The 20257-nt window shown below is 55.3% G+C and overlaps 2 protein-coding genes across 8 annotated transcripts in view; one reads left to right on the forward strand and one right to left on the reverse strand.

Moving 5' to 3' along the window:
- The window catches only part of EZR (ezrin), a 49024-nt gene extending 39678 nt beyond the window's left edge, over positions 1–9346 (forward strand). The window contains exons 9-14 of one of the 2 annotated variants that reach the window (XM_027082286.1): positions 4971–5134; positions 5508–5638; positions 6264–6424; positions 6710–6802; positions 8077–8328; positions 8434–8598. In XM_027082286.1, coding sequence (XP_026938087.1) covers positions 4971–5134; positions 5508–5638; positions 6264–6424; positions 6710–6802; positions 8077–8328; positions 8434–8598 — 966 coding nt within the window. Of the gene's footprint in view, positions 1–4970; positions 5135–5507; positions 5639–6263; positions 6425–6709; positions 6803–8076; positions 8329–8433 lie in introns of both variants that reach the window. The other variant, XM_027082296.1, reaches the window with a different exon arrangement.
- Positions 9347–10067: 721 nt separating this feature from the next.
- SYTL3 (synaptotagmin like 3) overlaps positions 10068–20257 on the reverse strand; it is an 88267-nt gene continuing 78077 nt past the window's right edge. For 3 of the 6 annotated variants that reach the window (XM_027082241.1, XM_027082248.1, XM_027082235.1), the window contains exons 11-16: positions 18653–18755; positions 15510–15680; positions 13374–13479; positions 12349–12466; positions 11196–11401; positions 10068–10435 (exon numbers count right to left, since the gene is read on the reverse strand). In XM_027082241.1, the coding sequence (XP_026938042.1) occupies positions 10326–10435; positions 11196–11401; positions 12349–12466; positions 13374–13479; positions 15510–15680; positions 18653–18755 (814 nt within the window). In that variant the 3' untranslated portion in view covers positions 10068–10325. The remainder of the gene's footprint in view (positions 10436–11195; positions 11402–12348; positions 12467–13373; positions 13480–15509; positions 15681–18652; positions 18756–20257) is intronic. The other 3 variants (XM_027082266.1, XM_027082256.1, XM_027082274.1) reach the window with 2 other exon arrangements.

The raw sequence follows: 20257 nt of genomic DNA on the forward strand, positions 1-20257 counted from the left end.
GATAAGCATTTCACAAAGTGTTGCATTTCTGGGCTTGTGAAATGTTCATATTCATGTGGAAAACCAGCCTGCCTCCAGGCAGTGGGCCTGGGGTGGGGTGCTCACGGCAGCATTGCCCTGGTACCCCCTGGAGCACGCACTGTGATGGTCAAGCCTCGGGGCCGGGCTTTGACTTGGTGAGCTGTCCTTGCAACTTACCCACGTTAGGATACGTCAGACTTGCTGGCCCCCGCATCCCCCGCTCCTCCTGGTACGGACTGCGCCTTGTTTTTCTCTGACTGCCCTGTGCCCCGCAGGTGGTCTTCACACTGGCACCTTCACATCGGTGCTGATGTAGGAAACGGCCCCTCACAAAGAAGAGCCTGTTGGGCAGTCATCCTGGGAGGACTTAGCTAGAAAGGGAACGTCATATCCTAGAATTTGAATACCGACTGTTAGCTAATAGCTGTAAAGACCGGTACATTGTGGAAATTATGTAAACTTTCAGCTGCGTTTGCTCAAAAGATTAAGACAATACGTAATGTAGAGTGGTGGAATGGGTGAGGAGTTTGTTTTTTGTTTTTTTTGAAAAGACGTGGAGGAATTTTTCTTTTAATTTATTTAATTTTGGCTGCAGTGGGTCTTCATTGCTGCACACAGGCTTCCTCTAGTTGTGGTGAGCGGGGGCTACTCTTCTTTGCGGTGCACAGGCTTCCCACTGCGGTGGCTTCTCTTGTGGAGCATGGGCTCTAGGCACGCAGGCTTCAGTAGTTGTGGCTCGCGGGCTCTGTAGAGCGCAGGCTCAGTAGTTGTGGCGCACGGGCTTAGTTGCTCCGCAGCATGCGGGATCTTCCCGGACCAGGGATTGAACCCGTGTCCCCTGCATTGGCAGGCGGATTCTTAACCCCTGCGCCACCAGGGAAGCCCAGGAATTCGTTTTCTAATTGGAAATCTGTCCTTTAAAAAACTGCCACTAGAAGAAATTCTTACCCTTCTTGGAGCCTGTCGTGAATTTTACCAGAATTACAGTTCGGAAGGAACTTGGTGTCTCATGTAATTTGCTTCCTTAGTTACAGTGTTCGGCTCAGAGAGGCACGTCTGGGAGCCCTCCAGGGCTTGGGCACCGCATGGTGACGGTTAACGCTCAGGGGACAGCGTGTGGCATTGCTGTCCAGCTGCTCCTCCCACGAGGGGTTAGTCCCGAGGAAGGGAAAACCAGAGGTCTGGACGCTGTGTGTAGAAGTATTGTCTTCACTGAAAGACACTTTCCGTGTTCCTGCTGTTCGCAAACTCATGACTCCTGCTCCATGGGCAGTTGCACAGCTATTTTAAATTAACAAGCGTTTAGTACAGGCTCTCCAGCTCCGTGGTAACAGGTCACATTAGTATGCAGCACCGTGAACCGAGGGTCGTAGTGTTTGTTACCAGCGTTACGTGGGCAGTGAGATGGGGCAGTCAGAGCGAGAAGATCCTGCGACCCTGTGTAGGCTACTGTCTGTTCATGAGACGTTACTGATGGTTCAGAACATTTTTTGAGAAGTGACAGAAGCAGGAATTCTGGGTAGACTGTTTAAGAAATTAAGTTGTATGTTTTTTTTCACATTTGGTTTAAGTTTAGCTTCCGAAAAGCTGAAGAATATTGTACAACCACAAGCTCCCAGGCAAAGGCAGTTGCGGTACATCTGGTTGAATTAGCCGAGTATACTTATGCTATAATCTGGTTTTATGTGAAGCCGTCACTTGAAAGGGGAAAAAGGGAGAGAGAAACATTTGCTGGTCACATGCCGCGTGTCAGGCGCGATACTAGGATGGTGTGCATGGCGGAACAGGACAGGTCCCGCCCCAGGAGGTGGACACGCCAGTGAAGAGATGGGTGAAGACAAACGAAACAACGTGCTTTCTGGCAGAGAATTTAACAGTGCAGCTGTACCGAGTGACAGGTCGGGGGACGCACATGAGAGGTGGGGTGGGCGATGGCTTCAGGTGGGTGGGTCTGGGGGGCCTCACGAAGGAGGCGTCCTCTGCTTGGGTGCCTTATGGTGGGGGCTGGCTGGGGGGACGGGTCCCTTGGGGCCCGCACACCTCCCAGGGCTGTTCTGCGCAGCCGCAGGCAGGCTTAGCGCCTGGGGCGGTGGAACACCACATGTCCAAGTTCACGCCTTTACGTAGAAGACAGAAAAGGAGACCCGAAAGGTCGCGTCACCACTCCGGGGGAGGGATTCCTGAGCTTGCGTGGAGGGCGGTCCCCTGGGCAAAGCCCCCGGCGCTCAGCCGGCCCCGCGCCTCAGCCAGGCAGCTTCTGCCCCCGGCCACGTGGGTGCCGCGGTCCGGGGCCGTGATCTTGACTCTTGTGCTGCTCAGTGCCTGCCTGGGTGGCTCACGGGGCCGAGACAGCTGGCTCCCCTCGAGAATGGGCCTTTTGTTCCTGCCCCACGGGAGAGGCGGAAGGATGGAGACCTGCACGTGACAGCAGCGGGCCCTGCCCAGCCTGCGCAGAGGGCGGCCCCGGGGCTCCCGTGTTCACCCGACAGCTTGCCAGGGCTTCCCTCCTTCCTCCTCCGTGTCCTTGGGGACTTGGGTTCGCTTTCCTCATGCCTGGTTTCGGTTTTTAGGACGTCGTTCTCTGCCAGCTAAGATGGCCTGCCCCAGGTCTCATCAGGAGGCCTGGGCTGGAGACGTGGATTTAGAAATCTCTAAATAAAAGTTTCTAGTTTTTGTTTTTAACTTGAAGTCAGGAAGTGGCCTCCTTCAAGGCGGCACGCGAGGGCTCCTCCACCTCCCGCGAAGCCGTGGATGCTCTCGCTGTCTCTGGTGTTCACAGGCCCTGTCTTCGGGCGACCGGACGCTGTGGGGAGTGTCACCTGCAGTTCTGACCCTCGATATTTTTTAAGTGACGTTTTTCTGAAGAGGAGTTCGTGCTAATTAGAGTTTCTTTACAAATACTTAGGAACCACAGTCAAGACCCATTTGGGTAGCATGGCTGTGCAGCCGTAACAAGAGATTATTTTCTCTTTGTGTAATAGGAGACAGGTGGGTAATAAAAACACCCGCTTCTCCCAGCTCCGCAGACACCTCCTTCGGAAACCCGATGACTTAATAACAAGTGTGTGAAACCCCAAGGAGAGCCCCCCTCCGCCCAGGAGGTCCGTGGGCTCTCAGGCTCGACATTACTCTCTCCTAGCATTTTTGGACAGGTGTACCAGACTGAGGCACTAAGCAGGCCCTTCCTGGGCCTGTTGCTCAGCTCGCGCGGCGTGCTCCTGTAGGTTTTGGAAGTCGCTCTGGGACACACGGCACCGCTTCTTGGCCTCAGCCACCCCGTCCCTGTCGCAGTGGTTGGCATCTGGGTGCTCAGGGCCCTGTGCCTCAGAAGAGAAAGGAAAGCGGGAAGAGGAAGCAGATGCGCCTTTTCCCATGTATATATATTTTTTGGCCGTACGCGGGCCTCTCACTGTTGTGGCCTCTCCCGTTGCGGAGCACAGGCTCCGGACGCGCAGGCTCAGCGGCCACGGCTCACGGGCCCCAGGCGCTCCGCGGCATGTGGGATCTTCCCGGACCGGGGCACGAACCCGCGTCCCCTGCATCGGCAGGTGGACTCTCAACCACTGCGCCACCGGGGAAGCCCTCCAGTAGCTTTTAGCAAGAGTTTCTAAACTATACTGCTCCTCTGTCGCCTCTGTTAATTACAGGGGTAATCAGGAGCTAGGAAACGAGACCCTGTGTTATCCGTGTCCCGGACTCGTGTGGTCACAAGTCATAAAGCTCTTGGATGCTGTGATTTTGTTCTTGTTTTTAAGAAGGCTTTCCAGGGCTTCCCTGGCCCGTGAGCCGTGGCCGCTGAGCCTGCGCGTCCGAAGCCTGTGCCCCGCAGCGGGAGAGGCCACAGCAGTGAGAGGCCCGCGTACCGCAAAAAAAAAAAAAAAAGGCGGCTTTCCAGTAGCGGTTTTGTAAGACAGCCCGAAGTTTGAGGCAGCTTTCATTGTGCCAGACGCCTTTGTAAGTCTTGTGAACATTTTCTGAGTTAATCCTCACAAGACCGTTAGTTGTAGCTGAAGATGCTGAGGCTCAGAGTGACGGAGCGACTCGCCCAGTATCACGGGGTCAGATGCGACAGTGCCGCGGGAACTGTCAGTCACCAGCAGATAGTTGTTCCCTGGGCACATTGGTCTGGTCCTGGGAACGCAGAGATGAATGAACGTGGCCCAGCTCTCCAGGGAGCTGACCATCTAGTGGGGGGAGAGAGAGCGGAACAAGCCAGCGGGGCAAGGCACCAGCAACGCCGCAGCTGACCTCTCCATCAGGTGCGGGGGGCACAGAAGTGACAGCTGTGGAGGAGGAGAGATCTCGTGGAAGTGCTGTGGCCTCAGGTGTGTGGGATTGGACATGACATGCCAAGTAGGAGGGACTGTGTGCGGATGTGCTCACGGTGTGAAAGAGTGCAGTTTAGGTGAACAAGGGGTGGGTCAGGGCCGGAAGGCCTTCACGTGCGCCAGCCCAGGGCGTTTGCACCTGGTCCTGGAGCTGACGGGCTGGCATCAAAGTTCCGCCGGTGACCCTAGCAGTGCGCTGGTAGCAGCATGGGAGGCGAAAGGCTGAGACGGAGGAGACGGAAGCTCAGTGAAGTAGGAGAGGCTGTGCTGTGCGGGCAGGAACCGGGGACGGACAGGGCTGTGGGGCTGGAGAGGCCGGACGAGGATGTTAGCCTGAAGGCCGGGGGGGCTGGGCCCGGAGCAGCTTTGTGGTCCAGCCGTGAGGTTCAGCACGCACACCCCCTCTGCTTGTCCTGCAGAACGTGCGCCCCGCGGCACCAGGAACGTCTGTCTGTCATTCGGGGTCAGTGGCTGTACCTTGAACCCCCTTTCTGGCCCGTACTCTCTGCTACGTTTGTCCTTTTCGAAGAGGTATCCAGAAGTGGGTGAAGTCGGGTTTGGAACAAGAAAGCCAAAGGAAGGTGTTCCCCTTGTCGCAGTCTGCCCTGTTCTCTTCTGCAGGACTTCGTGTTCTATGCCCCCCGCCTGCGAATTAACAAGCGGATCCTGCAGCTGTGCATGGGGAACCACGAGCTGTACATGCGCCGCAGGAAGCCCGACACCATTGAGGTGCAGCAGATGAAGGCCCAGGCCCGGGAGGAGAAGCAGCAGAAGCAGCTGGAGCGGTGAGCAGGGGCGGGCGGTGGCAGGAGGGCCGGTCGGGGCGTGTTCTCCCGGGCACGGGGACGGGCAGCCGTGTCTGCGCTGCTCCCCGCAGAAGGGCCGGCGGATCACAGTTTGCAGGGCCGCGGCTCAGCCCTCAGAGCTGTCTTGCTGTGGGCAGGGCAGAGCCCGAGGTGGAGAGCAGTCAGGGCACCTGGGGTCAGTGCTGTCACCAGTGTCCTCTGCTGGACGGACGGGCCCGGGGCCTGGACTGGACGCTGGGGACGGCTGGTAACCAAGACGCAGCTGCCCCTCATGTGCCTGGGCTGGGATGACCAGGCCGCTGTGCGGAGTCTGAGCCTCCTGTGCCACCACCGATTCCCCTCCCGGAAACAGGCAGCAGTTGGAAACCGAGAAGAAAAGGAGAGAAACCGTGGAGAGAGAGAAAGAGCAGATGATGCGTGAGAAGGAAGAGCTGATGCTCAGGCTCCAGGACTACGCGGAGAAGACCAGGAAGGCGGAGAAAGGTGGGCGGGGCCTCTGCCCCGGGGGGCCGACGGTCGGCACACGCCAACCAGGAGGGAACCCCGTCCCAAGGACACACATCCCAGGTTAAGCACACACCCGAAGTAGAGACTTGCAGAAGAGACGTGATAAAATGGTTGTAGAAAATAATTCTGTATTTTATTAACACCTGTGTGGGTTCTGTGCCGAATGCTTTATGCACAGTAATCCTTTGAATTGCCCCCAGGCCTGTGAGGGGAGGGCTGAATTATCCCCCGTTTCTGATGAGGATGTTAAGGTTCCGTGAGATAGAATGCTTGGCCTGCGGTCTCTGGAGATGTGCTGCATCTCCCCCGCTATAAGCTGAAACCCAGGCGAGCGGTGCAGATGCTGAGTTTCTGGGGAGAGCAGCGCAACGAGGGTGCGGCCAGGGCCTGGCCGGGGGAGGGCAGTTTCACCACCGTGAGCGTTCCCTTCAGTGTCCCGGGGAGAAGAGGTCCTGGCACCGTGAAACTTGGCCCACCGCTTTGCGGCGTTGGTGTGTTCACGCTCGTGTCCCATCCGGTCCCCTCTGGGTGGCAATTCGGGGCAAGACTGCAGGGTCCCTGGCAGGAGCCTTGAGCAGCTCTGGTTCTGCGCTGTGTCTAGAGCTCTCGGACCAGATCCAGCGAGCCCTGAAGCTGGAGGAGGAGAGGAAGCGGGCGCAGGAGGAGGCCGAGCGCCTGGAGGCCGAGCGCCTGGCCGCGCTGCACGCCAAGGACGAGCTGGAGAGGCAGGCGGCGGATCAGATCAAGAGCCAGGAGCAGCTGGTAGGGGGCGCGGCCACACGGTGCTCAGTTACAGAGAGGCCGCCTCTGGGGATTGAAAAAGTGACACCTGCCTTATAATAATTGGTATTGGGGCTGTAAGGTGACCTGCCTGAGGGTGTAGGGTGGCCCGTGGGGAGGGGGCCCTGCGGTGGTTGGCCCTCGGGCGGCGGGGGGAAACCGCTGGACGGGGACTCGGCCATGTACCAGAACACGTGGCCCTCCGTTCGCGAGTGGCGCCTGCCGAGCGCGTCCCGGAAATCACCTTGGCTCCGGCCCCTTTCCCAGGCCACGGAACTCGCCGAGCACACCGCCAAGATCGCCCTCCTGGAGGAGGCGCGGCGGCGCAAGGAGGACGAGGTGGAGGAGTGGCAGCTCCGGGTGAGCGCTGGCGAGGACGCGGTGGGGGGGTGGGGTGGGCAGCAGGGGAACGAGAGCCACTTGCTCACCGTGCTCTGGCTGCCCCCATCAGGAACTAGCTTTGTGTGGGATTACGCGGGTGTCCCCAGCCGCGGCCGTGGTCCCTGCGCGGAGCCCTCCTGCCGCTCCCAGCGCCAGTCCACGCATGGGAAGACCTGGATCCTGGGGGTCTCCAGGCTCTGCTGGGCTGGCGGCCTCGCCTCTGAGGCTCGGTTTCCTTGCAGATCGGGACGAGCAATACCCGACTCGTAAGGACCCCCAGGGGTTTAGTCAGTTTTCGCTGTCATAGTGAGAACCGCGTCGGTTCCGGTGTCAGGGGCGCCTGTCTCCATCTGGGAGCCCCCTTGCGTACCGGGACCGTGCTGTGCGTCGGGTTCAGAGTGTAGACCACGGCCAGGCCGTGGGGCTCCTCTCCCCTCCCCAGCTCTTTCCAACGCTTCCCCCTCTGCGGTGGTCCTTTCTGGGGATGGCCGGCACCTCCCCCTCATGGGTCTTCACCCCCGCCCCATCCCCCTACTCTAGCTGTGTGCAGAACACTTCAGTCCTTAGGTTTTCAGAGAAAGTGCTCCTTATAAGGTATTAAATGAGGAACTGGTTACAAAACGGGTACAAGCTAAGCGCGTCTCGGGGCCAGGGTGGTGACGAGGTGGGCGGGGTTGAGTGTGCGGACCCCCAGGAGTTGCTGGAAGGACTACCGGGTGGCAGGTAAGAAGGGCTTGAGCTGGGGGCTGGCAGGCTGGGAGGGGCTTGATAGCAGCGCCGCGCGGGGGAAGAACAAACCGAACACCAGCATGCTGGAGTGCTCCTCAGTGGCTGGAGGGTTTGCTTCTTTGACAGTTTTTTCAAAAGTATATGCAGTGAACATATACAAGGACTACAGACATAAAGAAGTTACAGTACTTAGACAAATGTCAAGACCTGGTGTGACAGTTTCTCTTGGTGCCGTGGGCACAGTTGATACCTGCTCAGGGGATCCGGGTCCGCAGACCTGGAAGAGGCTGCAGAGACCAGGGCCACCTGCTCAGCCACATTCCTGGCGCCTCGGCTCTGTGCTGCTTCAGGCCAGGCGCATCTCCAGCCCCCAGGAGAAGGGAGTGGGGGGAGGGAGCGGAATCCTTCTTCTCTTAGCACGGACGGTGGCCTTCTTGTAGAGCAAAGGCGGCTCTTAAGAAAATGGTCCAAACACGAGGTTCCCCGTGAAAGGTTCTCAGCTGTCCATTAATCTGCTTTCAAAGGCCAAAGAAGCCCAGGATGACCTGGTAAAGACCAAGGAGGAGCTGCACCTGGTGATGACCGCACCCCCGCCGCCTCCGCCCCCAGTGTACGAGCCCGTTAACTACCATGTCCAGGAGAACCCGCAGGAGGAGGGCACGGAGTACACAGGCTACAGCGCCGAGCTGTCCAGTGAGGGCATCCTGGACGACCGCAACGAGGAGAAGCGCATTACCGAGGCCGAGAAGAACGAGCGCGTGCAGCGGCAGCTGAGGGTGAGCGGGATGCGGGCCGGGCCCGCTTTCCCCACGGGGCGGGGGGGGGGGGGGCTGGGGCTCTGTGTGGGGCCGCGAGCTGACCGAGGCTGCTTCACGTTACAGACTCTGACCAGCGAGCTGTCCCAGGCCAGAGACGAGAACAAGCGGACCCACAATGACATCATCCACAACGAGAACATGCGGCAAGGCCGGGACAAGTACAAGACGCTGCGTCAGATCCGCCAGGGCAACACCAAGCAGCGCATCGACGAGTTTGAGGCCATGTGAAGGGCGCCGCCGCCCGGGCTCGGCGGAGCGAGGGCCGCTGGCCGACTCCTAACGTGTACTTGTATTGATCGTTCTCGAGACCTACAGCCCTCATCATCCTACAGGCCCTTTAAAAAGAGAGTAGTTATTTCAGTGGGAATGTTCTAGGGCTGGGAGTTTATTTTTCCCAACTGTATCATAGTGCCAAACAGGCCTGATTTTTATTTTTATTATTATCATTGAATCACTTCCTGTTTTATGCTTGGAGCAGGGCTGAATCAGTTAAGATGCCTGTAATGTCTGAATAACTAACTCCGTGCTGGCATGTGTGATAAAAGCCACATCGTGGCTTACATTCTGTGCCATACTTTTTTCTATTTGAAATTAGCTGACATTGATTTCTTGTTGATTTCTATGAAGGATGCATCTTTGTATATTTGGTTTTTGAAGGATGAAATTTTTGAAAAGTCTGAAGTACTCTCTCTCACACACTTGCACACACGATTTCCTTCCTCCAGGCCTTCAGTTCAGTTGATGAAATCCTGTGATCATTCGATCACTCAGGATAATTTTTTTTCTTTCTTTTTTATGCTTAACAGCTAGAGGGCTACATTGTTGGACTTATACACCTAAATAATCAGCTGTAGAGTACAGTATTTATATGTAAGTGATGAGATGGGTTTGTAACATTAGTTTAAAAAAGGGAAAGTTTCATTCTGTATATTTTGTTACCTTTTACAGAATAATAAAAATTACATATTAAAAACCACGTAACCATAGCACTTAATCTGATGTGACCTGAGGGCAGCAGTGAAGCTGATTAACTGTTGTAATCTCATCTGGGAAAATGGCTTTTTACTTCTAAGCGTTCCTTGTGCATGTAATCGACTACGCGCAATTTGAATTTTCTATCAGAGCTGCTTGTTTGGAAAATGACTCGCAGGCTGTTCTGATAATTCAGACTCCAGCCCTGAGGGCCCTTCTGACCCGGTCAGCATCTCGGTCCCTCCACAAGCACAACCTGTTCTGACCTCCTTCCCTTCTGGACCACGTCCTTGAAAAGGCAGCAGGTGTCCGTCGGTGCCACTTCTGCTCACTCGCGTCCTGCCTTTCCACGCTCTGCTCGGTCCTTTTCCTTTCAGGTGTCCTGTGAGGATGAACCCAAAGGCCTGCGGGATGCGGCGGCAGGCGTCTCTGGGCAGGTGCTGCTGGAGCAGCCCTTCTCGGACTCAGCTCCCGCGCAGCCTGGCAGCCGCGCTGTGTGGGGCTGGGCAGCCCTCGGGTGACCTTAGCGCTGACCCACCGGAAACGGGCATCCCTCAGCACCCCGTGGGGACGGCTGACCTCCTCCAGAAACGGTTTTCCACGGCAGAATGGTAGGAATTGACTACCCACCACGTCCTTCTTTTCCCTTTGAAACGCACATAACAAGGTCATAATTTTTGCTATTTGATAAGCACAGGGAGACCAGGGTAACTGTTGAACATTTATTGAAATCGGGTCATTTTCCACATCTCTCAAAGCACAGACAACCGACCTGAGACCTAACTAATGTAGCATCGATAATGGTTCCGACTAAATACACAGGAATGTGGAAGAACGTCTCAGCGGCAGGACGGCTATAGACAGGGAGAGCTCACACTCCCCAGGGCCCTTCGCCACCCTCCACCCCCGTACCCGCACGCCCAGCCCCGCAGCCGACCATCAGGCCCCGGCACCTGAAACCCCGCTGCGCCCGGAGCCTCCGGTCAGTGCAGGGTGAGGGTCATGTCTGTCCACAGGTTGGGGCTGGAGAGCACTTTCTGCCACTGGAGCTTTGATTGTGAGCACGAGTCTGTACCGCCCACTGGCTCTTCCCCTGTGTGTGAGCGAAGGGACAGATTAGTGATGGCAGCCAGGGGACACTCGCCGTCCTTTCGCAGTTTTAAAAAGGACCAGCAGCAAAGTATACAGTAACTTTTCACCAGAACTTAAGACCATGTTAAAATGTGCCCCGCCACAGTAAGGAGAGGAGTTCCTTAGAGGAAAGGGTGTTCTTTGGACAGTCTTCCTTTTTAAACAAATTGTAATTTAACAGCGAGTCTCGTTTCTCTTCAGTGGTCTCGGAGGCTCTGGGAATGTGTGCGGGTGTTTTGGTTGTGACAGTGTTTGGGGGGCCCTGCTGCCCCCCCCACCCCCACAAAAAGCCAGCAGCACTTCTGCTGAGCGACACTGAAAAGCGTCACCCTCTAGTCCCTCTATTAATGAAATACTTTCTGAATTGCCAGTTGTTTGGGTTAAGAAGATATTCTCCTTTAAGAAAATAATCCTTTTATGATGGACGGCCAAAAACAAAAGCAAATACTGTACCCAGCCCATTTTGAGACCTTGAATCTTTGTTTCTTTAGCAGAGCTAAATCTCATTTAAATCGTTGAGATGCTTTGCTGTATTACCGCTCAGTTGTAAAGTAAAAGCTAGAACTAAGCAATTTCCATTTCTGACGGGTCAGGCAGTTTCACAGCCAGTCAAGTCACCTGCCATCATGGGAACACTTTTTCTTTTCATGGTAGCCATGGAGGTAGGGCAGTGACTAAGGATCACCGATGCAGCTTGGGCCTTAGAAATATCTCAGACTCACTGGAACCAAGCCTGGCGCCTCCCAGCAAGCGGTCGCTCACACCGAAGGTGGCCTGGTCCCAGACGGTTAATTCCAGGGTGGACTGCCTCAGCTGAGAAGGGGTGACCCCTTTGAAAACGAAGGCGTACTTCCACTGGGGACAGGCTTGCTTCTTCAGGACGGGGGACTTCAGTCTCAACCTCTGCTGGTCTGGCAGAGTGAGACAGCTGCACGAGGAAATAGATTCAAACCCTGTAAGCTCCGCCCACCACACGGCCCCCTCTCTCTGTTGGCACCTGCTCATCGGTGAGCCTGAGTGCTCAGAGAAGCGCTAAACCCACTGCAGAACAAAAATTGTGAGCAAGGAACAAGAAGGAATTTTGAGATTGGCTACGTGACCTCTCACACTAGGATGTTCCAAATTCCCCTGAGAGCTGAATTCTGTCCCGAGTACTCTGTTAAGGGGACTTCGGGCTTCGAGGCCACGTGGCCCTTGCCTTAATCCGCCTCCTTGGTGTGACGACCACCAGGCCACAGCGAGGCTCGTCAGACCTGCTACCCAGGGACCAGGACTCTGCACACACGTTATCTCCTTTAACCCTGCTCTCAGGAAAATAAATGCAGAAGGGCTAAGTCACTTGCTCAAGGCCGTACAGATAAGTGGAAGGAAGGCTTAGGAGATGCACTCAGTTCTGTGTGGATGAGGTCAGCCATCATTTTTCCATTGTGTCACCGCCTGGGGATCTAGCAAGTCTACACACTTATTAACGGCGTGTGCTTTACGTTTGGAGACACCATGACACCCGAAGTGAGTAAGAATGGAGCGCGCAGAGTCATCCGTGTTACTGTTGATCCAAGAGGAGATGTTAAGCTAAAGAAATATTTAGCAACCACACTGCTTTCCGCTTGCTCCCCACTCAGTCCCTAGGGCTGATTTACTGATGTCACAAGGACAAGATTTGGGTTTAGTTTACAATGTGGTATTCCAAAGCCAGCCTCAGCACTCCCAAGTCCCGTGAATTCTTGGAAACGCGTCGTTAGCACGCATTATGTCAGATTTTCACAGGCAAGCTAAAGTGAGTTTAAAACGGCTGACACGTTTTGGTGTTTCCTTACAGAGACGATGCCATGTGTGATCATCAATAAATCATATTTGATTAAATGTAATACTTACCCCTTAACAAATGAGTTTAAGGTACCATCTGAGCGCACAGGTAGATTCTGGGCTCGCAGCACTACCAGACAGAGCTGACCGTTACGTGATGGCTCGTCTCCCGTCCCTGGAAGGAAAGCTGGCATTCACCGTCAGTGCTACCTCTGCGGCCCGCAGTGGCACCAACCCAGACTGGCAGCTTAACCAGAGGGTGGGCTGCAGCCCTCAGATCCCGAGAGCTCGCGGGCAGAGGAGCACATGCACCACTGCACGGGCAGCATGGCGGCAGCGGGGAAGGACTTAAAATCCAGGGAACCAGAAGCTGCCGAGAGTAACAAGGGGCCAAGGAGAGGCCGCAGCAGGGGCGCGAGCCAGCTGTGGCCAGCAGGTTGGGGAAGAGACCTCTGCTGACGGGGGCTCCCGTGGAGCACGGGGGGGTGTGCTGCTGGCCTGCTGGGGCCCTGTGAGCCCAGCAGCAGAACCCCCTCTTTGGGCAGACAGGAAGTCACGAGTCACTTTGTGGAACTGCCCCTCCTCCCGTCTTCACTCTCCACCCTCGTCTTTTCCACGTGCCCCACGTTATGAGTCGGTGACATCTCCTGAAGCTCCTTGAGGACCCTGATCCTGCCATGCAGCTGCTGCTCACGTGGCCCAGGAGCAGGGAGCCGGTCACTCGGAGCCTTGCAGGTGCCTGAACCTGGAGTTGGGGACAAACTCCCGGCCGTCACGCAGGTGGTCAGTCTGCGAGGGGGGCCCCAGCGGGACTGTTGGCCCAGGCAGGCCAGGCAAGCCGGCCCCCTGGGAGGAAAGCCTCGGGGCAGGTGTCCTAGGAGCCCGTAAAGCAGGCACCGCGGCCTGGCTTTGGTCGTTCCTTTCCCTTCCGAGCCGAGGCTTCCAGAGAACCCGCCTCCCGGGCTGGGCTTCGCAGGTTGGGTGGGAGTTATTGGAGCTCGTGGGATCGGGGGCGATGGGAGGAAACGCTGGGAAACTGCCCAGGCTCTGAGGACAGTGACAGACAAACGTTTGTGGGGCTGGAGGCCACCCACCTTCTTGAGCCTCCTGGAGCTTTCCGGGCCCTGCAGGGAAGACCAGTTTGGCCCGGACCACAAGTTCTCCGTTATTCTTGGGGACGCTGTCTTCATCTTTCTCTGCCTGTGGGAAGAGAGGATTCCCCAGAGCCAGAATCTCCTAGGCTTCTCTCACTGCCTCAGCTCTGTCCATGAGCATCCCCTTCCAACCTCCCCCTGCCAAGCCTCTGGGAGCCCCGGTGGTGTGGGCACACCTGTGGCAGGGCTGGGCTTCCTTCCGTTTGGGGACGTTTCACTCCTACCCTCACCAGCCCCAGCTCTGCCACCCCGGCAGACGCAGCCCACCAGAGGCAGATGAGCCGAGGAAGCAGAGGGGCCCCGAGGCCCTGGCACGTCCCCATGGGATTGGCCTTAAGGAAGCCTGGGCACAACCCGGAGCTGAACAAGTAAAACAAGCCCACATTGATTCCACCCAGGTTAGTAAAGGTTCGAGCTACCCGTCCGTGCCAGGGACTGTGGCAGGCACGGGAAACCACGGGGTCCGGGGCTCGGTGCCCCTGGCGAGGGGCTCCCCCGGCTGCTGAGTCGGCCCCGCCCACCCCAGAACCCACACTGAGGACCCAGGTGGCTTCTCTGGTCGCGAGGGATTTCTGCCAGAAAGTGAGCAAAGGAAGGGCTTGGAGAGGGTGACCGTGACCCCATCAACATTTCACCCAGCGGGGTGACGCTGGGACATGTCTAGATTTGTCCGGTCCCAACGGCAGGGAGGAGCAGGCTTCCCCCTCAGCATCCCCATGGTTCCCTCCTGTCAGGACCGAAGGGGCAGGCCCGTGAGTGGGCCCTCCGCACCGATCCAGCGTGGGCTGTCACTCCCTATTAGCTGGGATTAGGAGGGACACCTTTCAGTCTGGTGATTTCTGTTCCTCGCCTGCTTATCCAAAGGTGACCAGCCTTGGTGGCAGCCTGCCTTGACCCGAGTAAGGGGTCCTGTGGGGAGAAGGTGGGAAGGGCCCCTCGGATGCAGGGGAGACCACATCTGGCAGGGAAAATCAGGAAAGCCTTCATGGAGGAGGTGAGATTTAAGGACCGTCTTGGGCAGAACTTAGACTGCAGAAAGAATATCCAAGTGGATGTTCCCAAGTGGAGTTCTGAAGACGGGCTCGGGTTCTGAGAAGAGGAAGCGCAGGGCACCGGAGGGTGTGTGCGCGGAGGGTGTGTGTGCGGGCTCACAGACCCCACCAAGAAAAGAGACAGGAGGCCCCGGGCTTAACCCTGTAGAAACCGGAGACGCTTCTCAGGAGGGGCATTGTGAATCAGAGCCTGCCTGGCTTGGGAGAGGAAAACAGAGGTAAGATGGTACGGGGGACCCTCGTAAAGACTCAGCCTCGCTGCCAGGCTTTCGCTGGTGGGACTGCACACCCTGCTGCCATTTCTTAGGAGGTGGCAGAGCCCACATCTTCTCCCCCTTCACAATCTCACATCTTGGATCTTGGCACAGAAATGCACAAAGCAGCCGCCCCAAGAAGCGCTACCCTTTCCCCCCTGCCTCTCCCTCTCACCTGCGTGGCCACCAGCCAGCTCTGCTCTCCCAGCCTATCCGACACGGAACCCCTGGCCCTGCCTTCCTGAGGTCACTGGGTCCAGTCATTCTCACCCATTACTGTTTGGGGAACGCTGCTTGGTTGGGAGTGAAGATACAACACACGAGAGCGCGCAGTCTGAGGCGGGTCCCACCAGCAGGGCAGCCTGCCGGCCCCAGGTGTAGGCTTTGGCCCAAGAAGGTCAAGGCCTCCCCCGCTGGCAGTAAGTGACCCTGAATGCTGGGAAGCGCGTGGACCCACCAGGCCGGGTCCCTGCTTATGTCGGGGCCACACTGGGGGTGGGACTATTTGGGACCTTGAACAAACCTGAGCAGGTAAGAGTCCCTCAGCCCAACCTCCCCCAGCCCCGCCCCCCCCCGGGGCCCGGCCGTGAGCCTCTGCTCCCCGGAAGCTCCTACTGCAGAGTCACAGGCTGGCAGGTGTGCACTGGGTCCTGGGTCCCAGGCTCCCCAGATGGGTTCTCTCTCCTTGGATCCCCTTTGAAAAGTGGGTTTGGTTCTCGTGGTGGGATGGGGGTAGGGGCTGCCCAGACATCACCCAAAGCAGACATCACCTTGGCCTGGAGTGGATACCAGCAGGCAGACTGGGTCGTGCGGTCCTCAAAGTCCCACGTGGCCAGAGGGATGATCACTTCTCCAAGAAACACCCTCCGGGTGAGCGTGCCCAGGTGCCACACAGACACCTGCAGCTGCCGGGTCGCCAGCTGGGTAGGCTCCACCTGGTACTGCGGAGGGGGAACAGAGACGGTCAACCTGGGCACCTGAGCCACAGCTCCCAGGCCCACAGCACCCAGGCCACAGCTCCCAGGCCCACAGCTCTCAGACGATTTTTAGTCTCTTCCCCTCAATTGCATGCCCATTTCCAACTCTGCCCCTTGTTCCATACTCTATCTTTAAACTCTAAATTAATCTAGTTATTTCCTTCATGGCTACACGCCCCATTAGTCAAGTCCAGGCCAACAGTGCACCGTGCTGTGTCTGCTCCCTCTCAGAACGAGCTACTTTGCGGAGGAAAGTTGACCGTCCTTGGGGCAGCTGCATGGTCTCTGCACGCTGGGCAGCCCTCCTCAACTCCCTTGGAAACACAGGCCTACTTCTCTTTGGGTCCTGACTACTTCCTTTGGTTGACTGAATCTGCGTTTTAAAATTAGACCTAGAGGCTTCCCTGGTGGTGCAGTGGTTAAGAACCCTCCTGCCAATGCAGGCGACATGGGTTTGAGCCCTGGGCCAGGAAGATCCCACACGCCGCGGCGCAACTAAGCCCGTGCGCCACAACTACTGAGCTTGCGCTCTAGAGCCCGCAAGCCACAACTACTGAGCCCACGTGCCACAACTACTGAGGCCGCGTGCCACAACTACTGAAGCCCACGCGCCTAGAGCCCATGCTCCGCAGCAAGAGAAGCCACCGCAACGAGAAGCCCATGCACTGCAATGAAGAGCAGCCCCTGCTCGCTGCAACTAGAGAAAGCCCACGCGCAGCAACAAAGACCCAATGCAGCCAAAAATAAACAAAATTAATTTTTAAAAATGTAAAAATACCATAAAATAAGACCTATTTTCCATTGCCTGTTAGGTCCACAAGGCCGTGCCAGCAGGCCCTGGATTGCTAGCTTCCACGGGGTACCAAGTGTAACCAATGCCAGAGAACAAGGATAAGGCAACAGCCAACATCACCCAGACCTGGTGTCTTGTTTCATCCTTCCCAGGCCCCCCACTGAGTGGTCTTCAAGGGGAGTGCCAGCACCCCTTGGAGTGCAGAAAGTCTCCCCCAGGAGTGTTCTACTTAGAAAACTTGGAGGATCAGTTTCTAGATCCTCAACGTTCACATGCACTTTTCTCAAAACTGGTGAAGACAGTTCTCACACCTGGTATCTTACTCCTGTGCCCTGCCCCAGGGGTGCAACCTCAGGGGGAATTTGAAATACTGGTTTCTGCCAAACTGTTAATGATTGCTCAGCTTCTTCATCTTCCCGTCTTTTCCATCTTACACATACTTCTATGAGGGCTAAGCCTGGGTCTGTGTTGAGATGTTCTACATTTAGAATGAAGACACTGATTCTTTTCAATGCATCTGGAAAGTTCTTCACGATATTCACAGAATATTCACAATATACTAGATAAAACCGATGGATAACAGATTGTAGGTGATTCCTTTGAGATTCTGGGTGCATTTTAAATAAGGTAGTTAAAACTTTAAAAACCGAAGTATAGGGCTTCCCTGGTGGCGCAGTGGTTGAGAGTCTGCCTGCCGATGCGGGGGACGCGGGTTCATGCCCCGGTCCAGGAGGATCCCACATGCCGCGGAGCGGCTGGGCCCGTGAGCCATGGCCGCTGGGACTGCGCGTCCGGAGCCTGTGCTCCGCAACGGGAGGGGCCACAACAGTGAGGCCCGCGTACCGCAAAAAAAAAAAAAAAACAAAAAAACCAAAGTATATAATGAAGTATTTAAAATAGTCAATCCTCATCTTTGTCTCGTTTCATAAAACAGGAAATATTTGTCTGCCTCTGTTTAGTACGAAACACCTTAAACCTGTGATGAGTAATTTTATATATCAGCTTATACCTTTGAGGGGGTACAGAGCTTTTCAAAATTCTGTCAGCAGGTACATGAGCAAAACCACATGAAGACTAGTGTCCAGTAACTCACTACCAGAGTGTCCCAGACAAGCAGCACCTTAGGCCCTGCCCACACTTGCTGAATCACAATCTGCTTTAAATAAAAAATCCCTTGGGGAGTCCTTATGAACATCAATTTTGTGAAGGAGTGCTAGCCCATCATGGGTCACAGCTGTACTTTTAAGTACTCTCTAAGCCTCAGTTTCCCCTATTGCTAAGTGAGGATTCTAACACCTGGCTCAGAGGGTATATAAAGTACTTGGCCACAGCAGGCGCATGGAAAACAATGGCTATTTTCATGTCTCGAACGGGACTCTTGTGCCAGCCACCCGGATGGCCCCTGGCTGGGAGTTCACAATGCTATCTGCCCAGGAAGGCAAACAAAAGTCCTCTCCTTTCTCAGGCTTGACACATGGGATCCCCGGGCTACCCAGCCTTGAGTGGGTACGTCTCTGGACTATTCTTCCACCTCCCACACCCACCTGCCATCTGCACTCGCCAGACGTCACCTCCAATTTTCCATCCTGAATCCCAGCAGGAGGCACTGCCTCCCTGATCTCTGCCCTAAACCACAAGTCACATTTCTTAGCACCAAAGAAAATGAAAACCCAAACAATTCCTCTAGGCTTTTTTTCCCATAAAATGACTAGTTTTTCATAAAATAAGAAATCTAGGTATACCAGACATTATCTTCATAAAAGTACTTCATCATGATAACTCAGCAGTTTCACTTACAGGGTCCCTTACTTGAGAATACCTCCCTGACAGTCATAAAAATTCAACAGGACAAACCAATTTGAGAAATTGAGAGGCACGCAGTTTCTATTCTACCATTTTTTCGCAAATCATTAATCAAAGGCCATTCTCAAGTTCAGCAGACTCTGCAGTTTTCCTGTACAAAGGCTGATATTTATTTTCTACCACTTGCCACTGACTGACAGAGCCCTGCAGAAACGTTTAAGTGTCTGCACTTACATTTAACTGACTCGAGAGTTTAGAAGAACCATCCGCTGGACTCTGGCCCCAGGGGCCCATCCCGGGATGGGGAGACTCAGCACATGAGTATTTGTCCAGCAAGTACCTTCAAGGTCTCCTGAAAGGTCGGCTCCACCGTGTTCTTTTGGACTCCAGTCTTGCGTTTTCCCTGGGAGGATCTGTCAGGCAGCAGATAGGTCTTTACATACCTAGTGGCCAAACACAGACAGGACAGGGTGAAAAGCTCAGCGTCAGGGGTGGACAAAGGGTTCAGGAGGAGAATCACACGTCAGCGTTTTCTTTACCCTGCTTCCCGCTGCATTTGGGGTTGACAGAAAGGGCTTAGTGGCCGCCACTCAGTGAACAATGACAGTGCTGCGTTGCACAGCCCCTGGCTTACACAGTCTCTGGCTGTGATCCTCGGGAATGTTCCTGGGGGTGTGAAGCTCCCTGCTTCCTTCATGCCCTACTCCTGGAATCTACTCATCACACTCCGTCACCTGTCACTGGGTGACCACCAGGGAACCAGAGGCTCCCAGGGCTCTGTGAGTGGCAGATGTCTAACCCACCTGGATGCCGAGGCTGTGTGCCAGCTTGTCCTCCCTCCACGTACCTCTTCTCCCCAACCCGCAAGAAAAAAAAGTTGAAATGGAAAGTGTATGTCTCACACTGGTTTTCCTTGTGTGGCCTCAGACACTGCGTCCTGCCTGCTGAGGACCGGTGTTCCCGAGCCCTGTCCCTGGGTCTGGAGGCCACGCCAGCAGAGGGAGCCTGACCAAGGCCAGCCCCGCACTGCCCCCTGCCCACTCCATGAAGCTCCATCCCAGGCCGGTCCCTCCACTCAGGTCCCAGGACTGCCCTTCCTGGCTCTTCCAGCAGCTTTACTGATGCAGTGACACCACTTGCCCAGGTCCTGTACCCACAGGCTAGAAACAGGCTCAACTTTCTCAAAGCAATAAAGGGCAGGAACCCTCCTGCACCTGGGTTCCCCCTGGAGCCCCAGTCTCAGGCCTCTTCCCGCTTTCAGCAAACTTCCTGGAAAAGTACTCAAGGCTCATGGTCACCAATACCTCACTGTTCGTCGACTCTTAAATTGTTGATCATTACGAGACCCCTCACACATGTTCAACAGGAGGTATAAAATATACCTGTATAGCTTAAAGCATTACAATAAAATACACGCCCATGTATCTAGTCCTTAAGTCCTCTATTTCCTTTCTTATCCTCTGTCTGGATGTCCTATCCGTTACTGAGAGCAGAGTATTGACATTTCCAACTATTACTGTAGAACTATTTCTCCCTTCAATTCCGTCAGCTGTTGCTTCTTGTCTCTTGATGGTCTGTCATTAGGTACACAGACATTTGTAATTGTTGTATCATCTTGCTGTACTGAACCTATTAATACAGAATGCCTTTATCTTTTCTAAACTTTTCTGACTTAAAGCCGATTTTGCCTGATACTGGTACAGCCACCTTGCTCACTCTTGGTTACCATCTACATGGAATATCTTCCACTTGTGTCTTTGGATCTCAAGTGAGTCTCTTGTAGATGGCATATAGTTGGATCTCATGTTTTTATCCATTCTGCCAATTTCTGTCTTTTGACTGGAGAGTCAAGTTCATTTGTATTTAAATTACTGATAAGAAGTACTTACTTCTGGGCTTCCCTGGTGGCGCAGTGGTTGGGAGCCCGCCTGCCGATGCGGGGGAC

This window comes from Aethalodelphis obliquidens, unplaced genomic scaffold, assembly GCF_003676395.1.
Source record: "Aethalodelphis obliquidens isolate GAN/ISIS:26980383/991018 unplaced genomic scaffold, ASM367639v1 scaffold3, whole genome shotgun sequence".
Taxonomy (NCBI): Eukaryota; Metazoa; Chordata; class Mammalia; order Artiodactyla; family Delphinidae; genus Aethalodelphis; species Aethalodelphis obliquidens.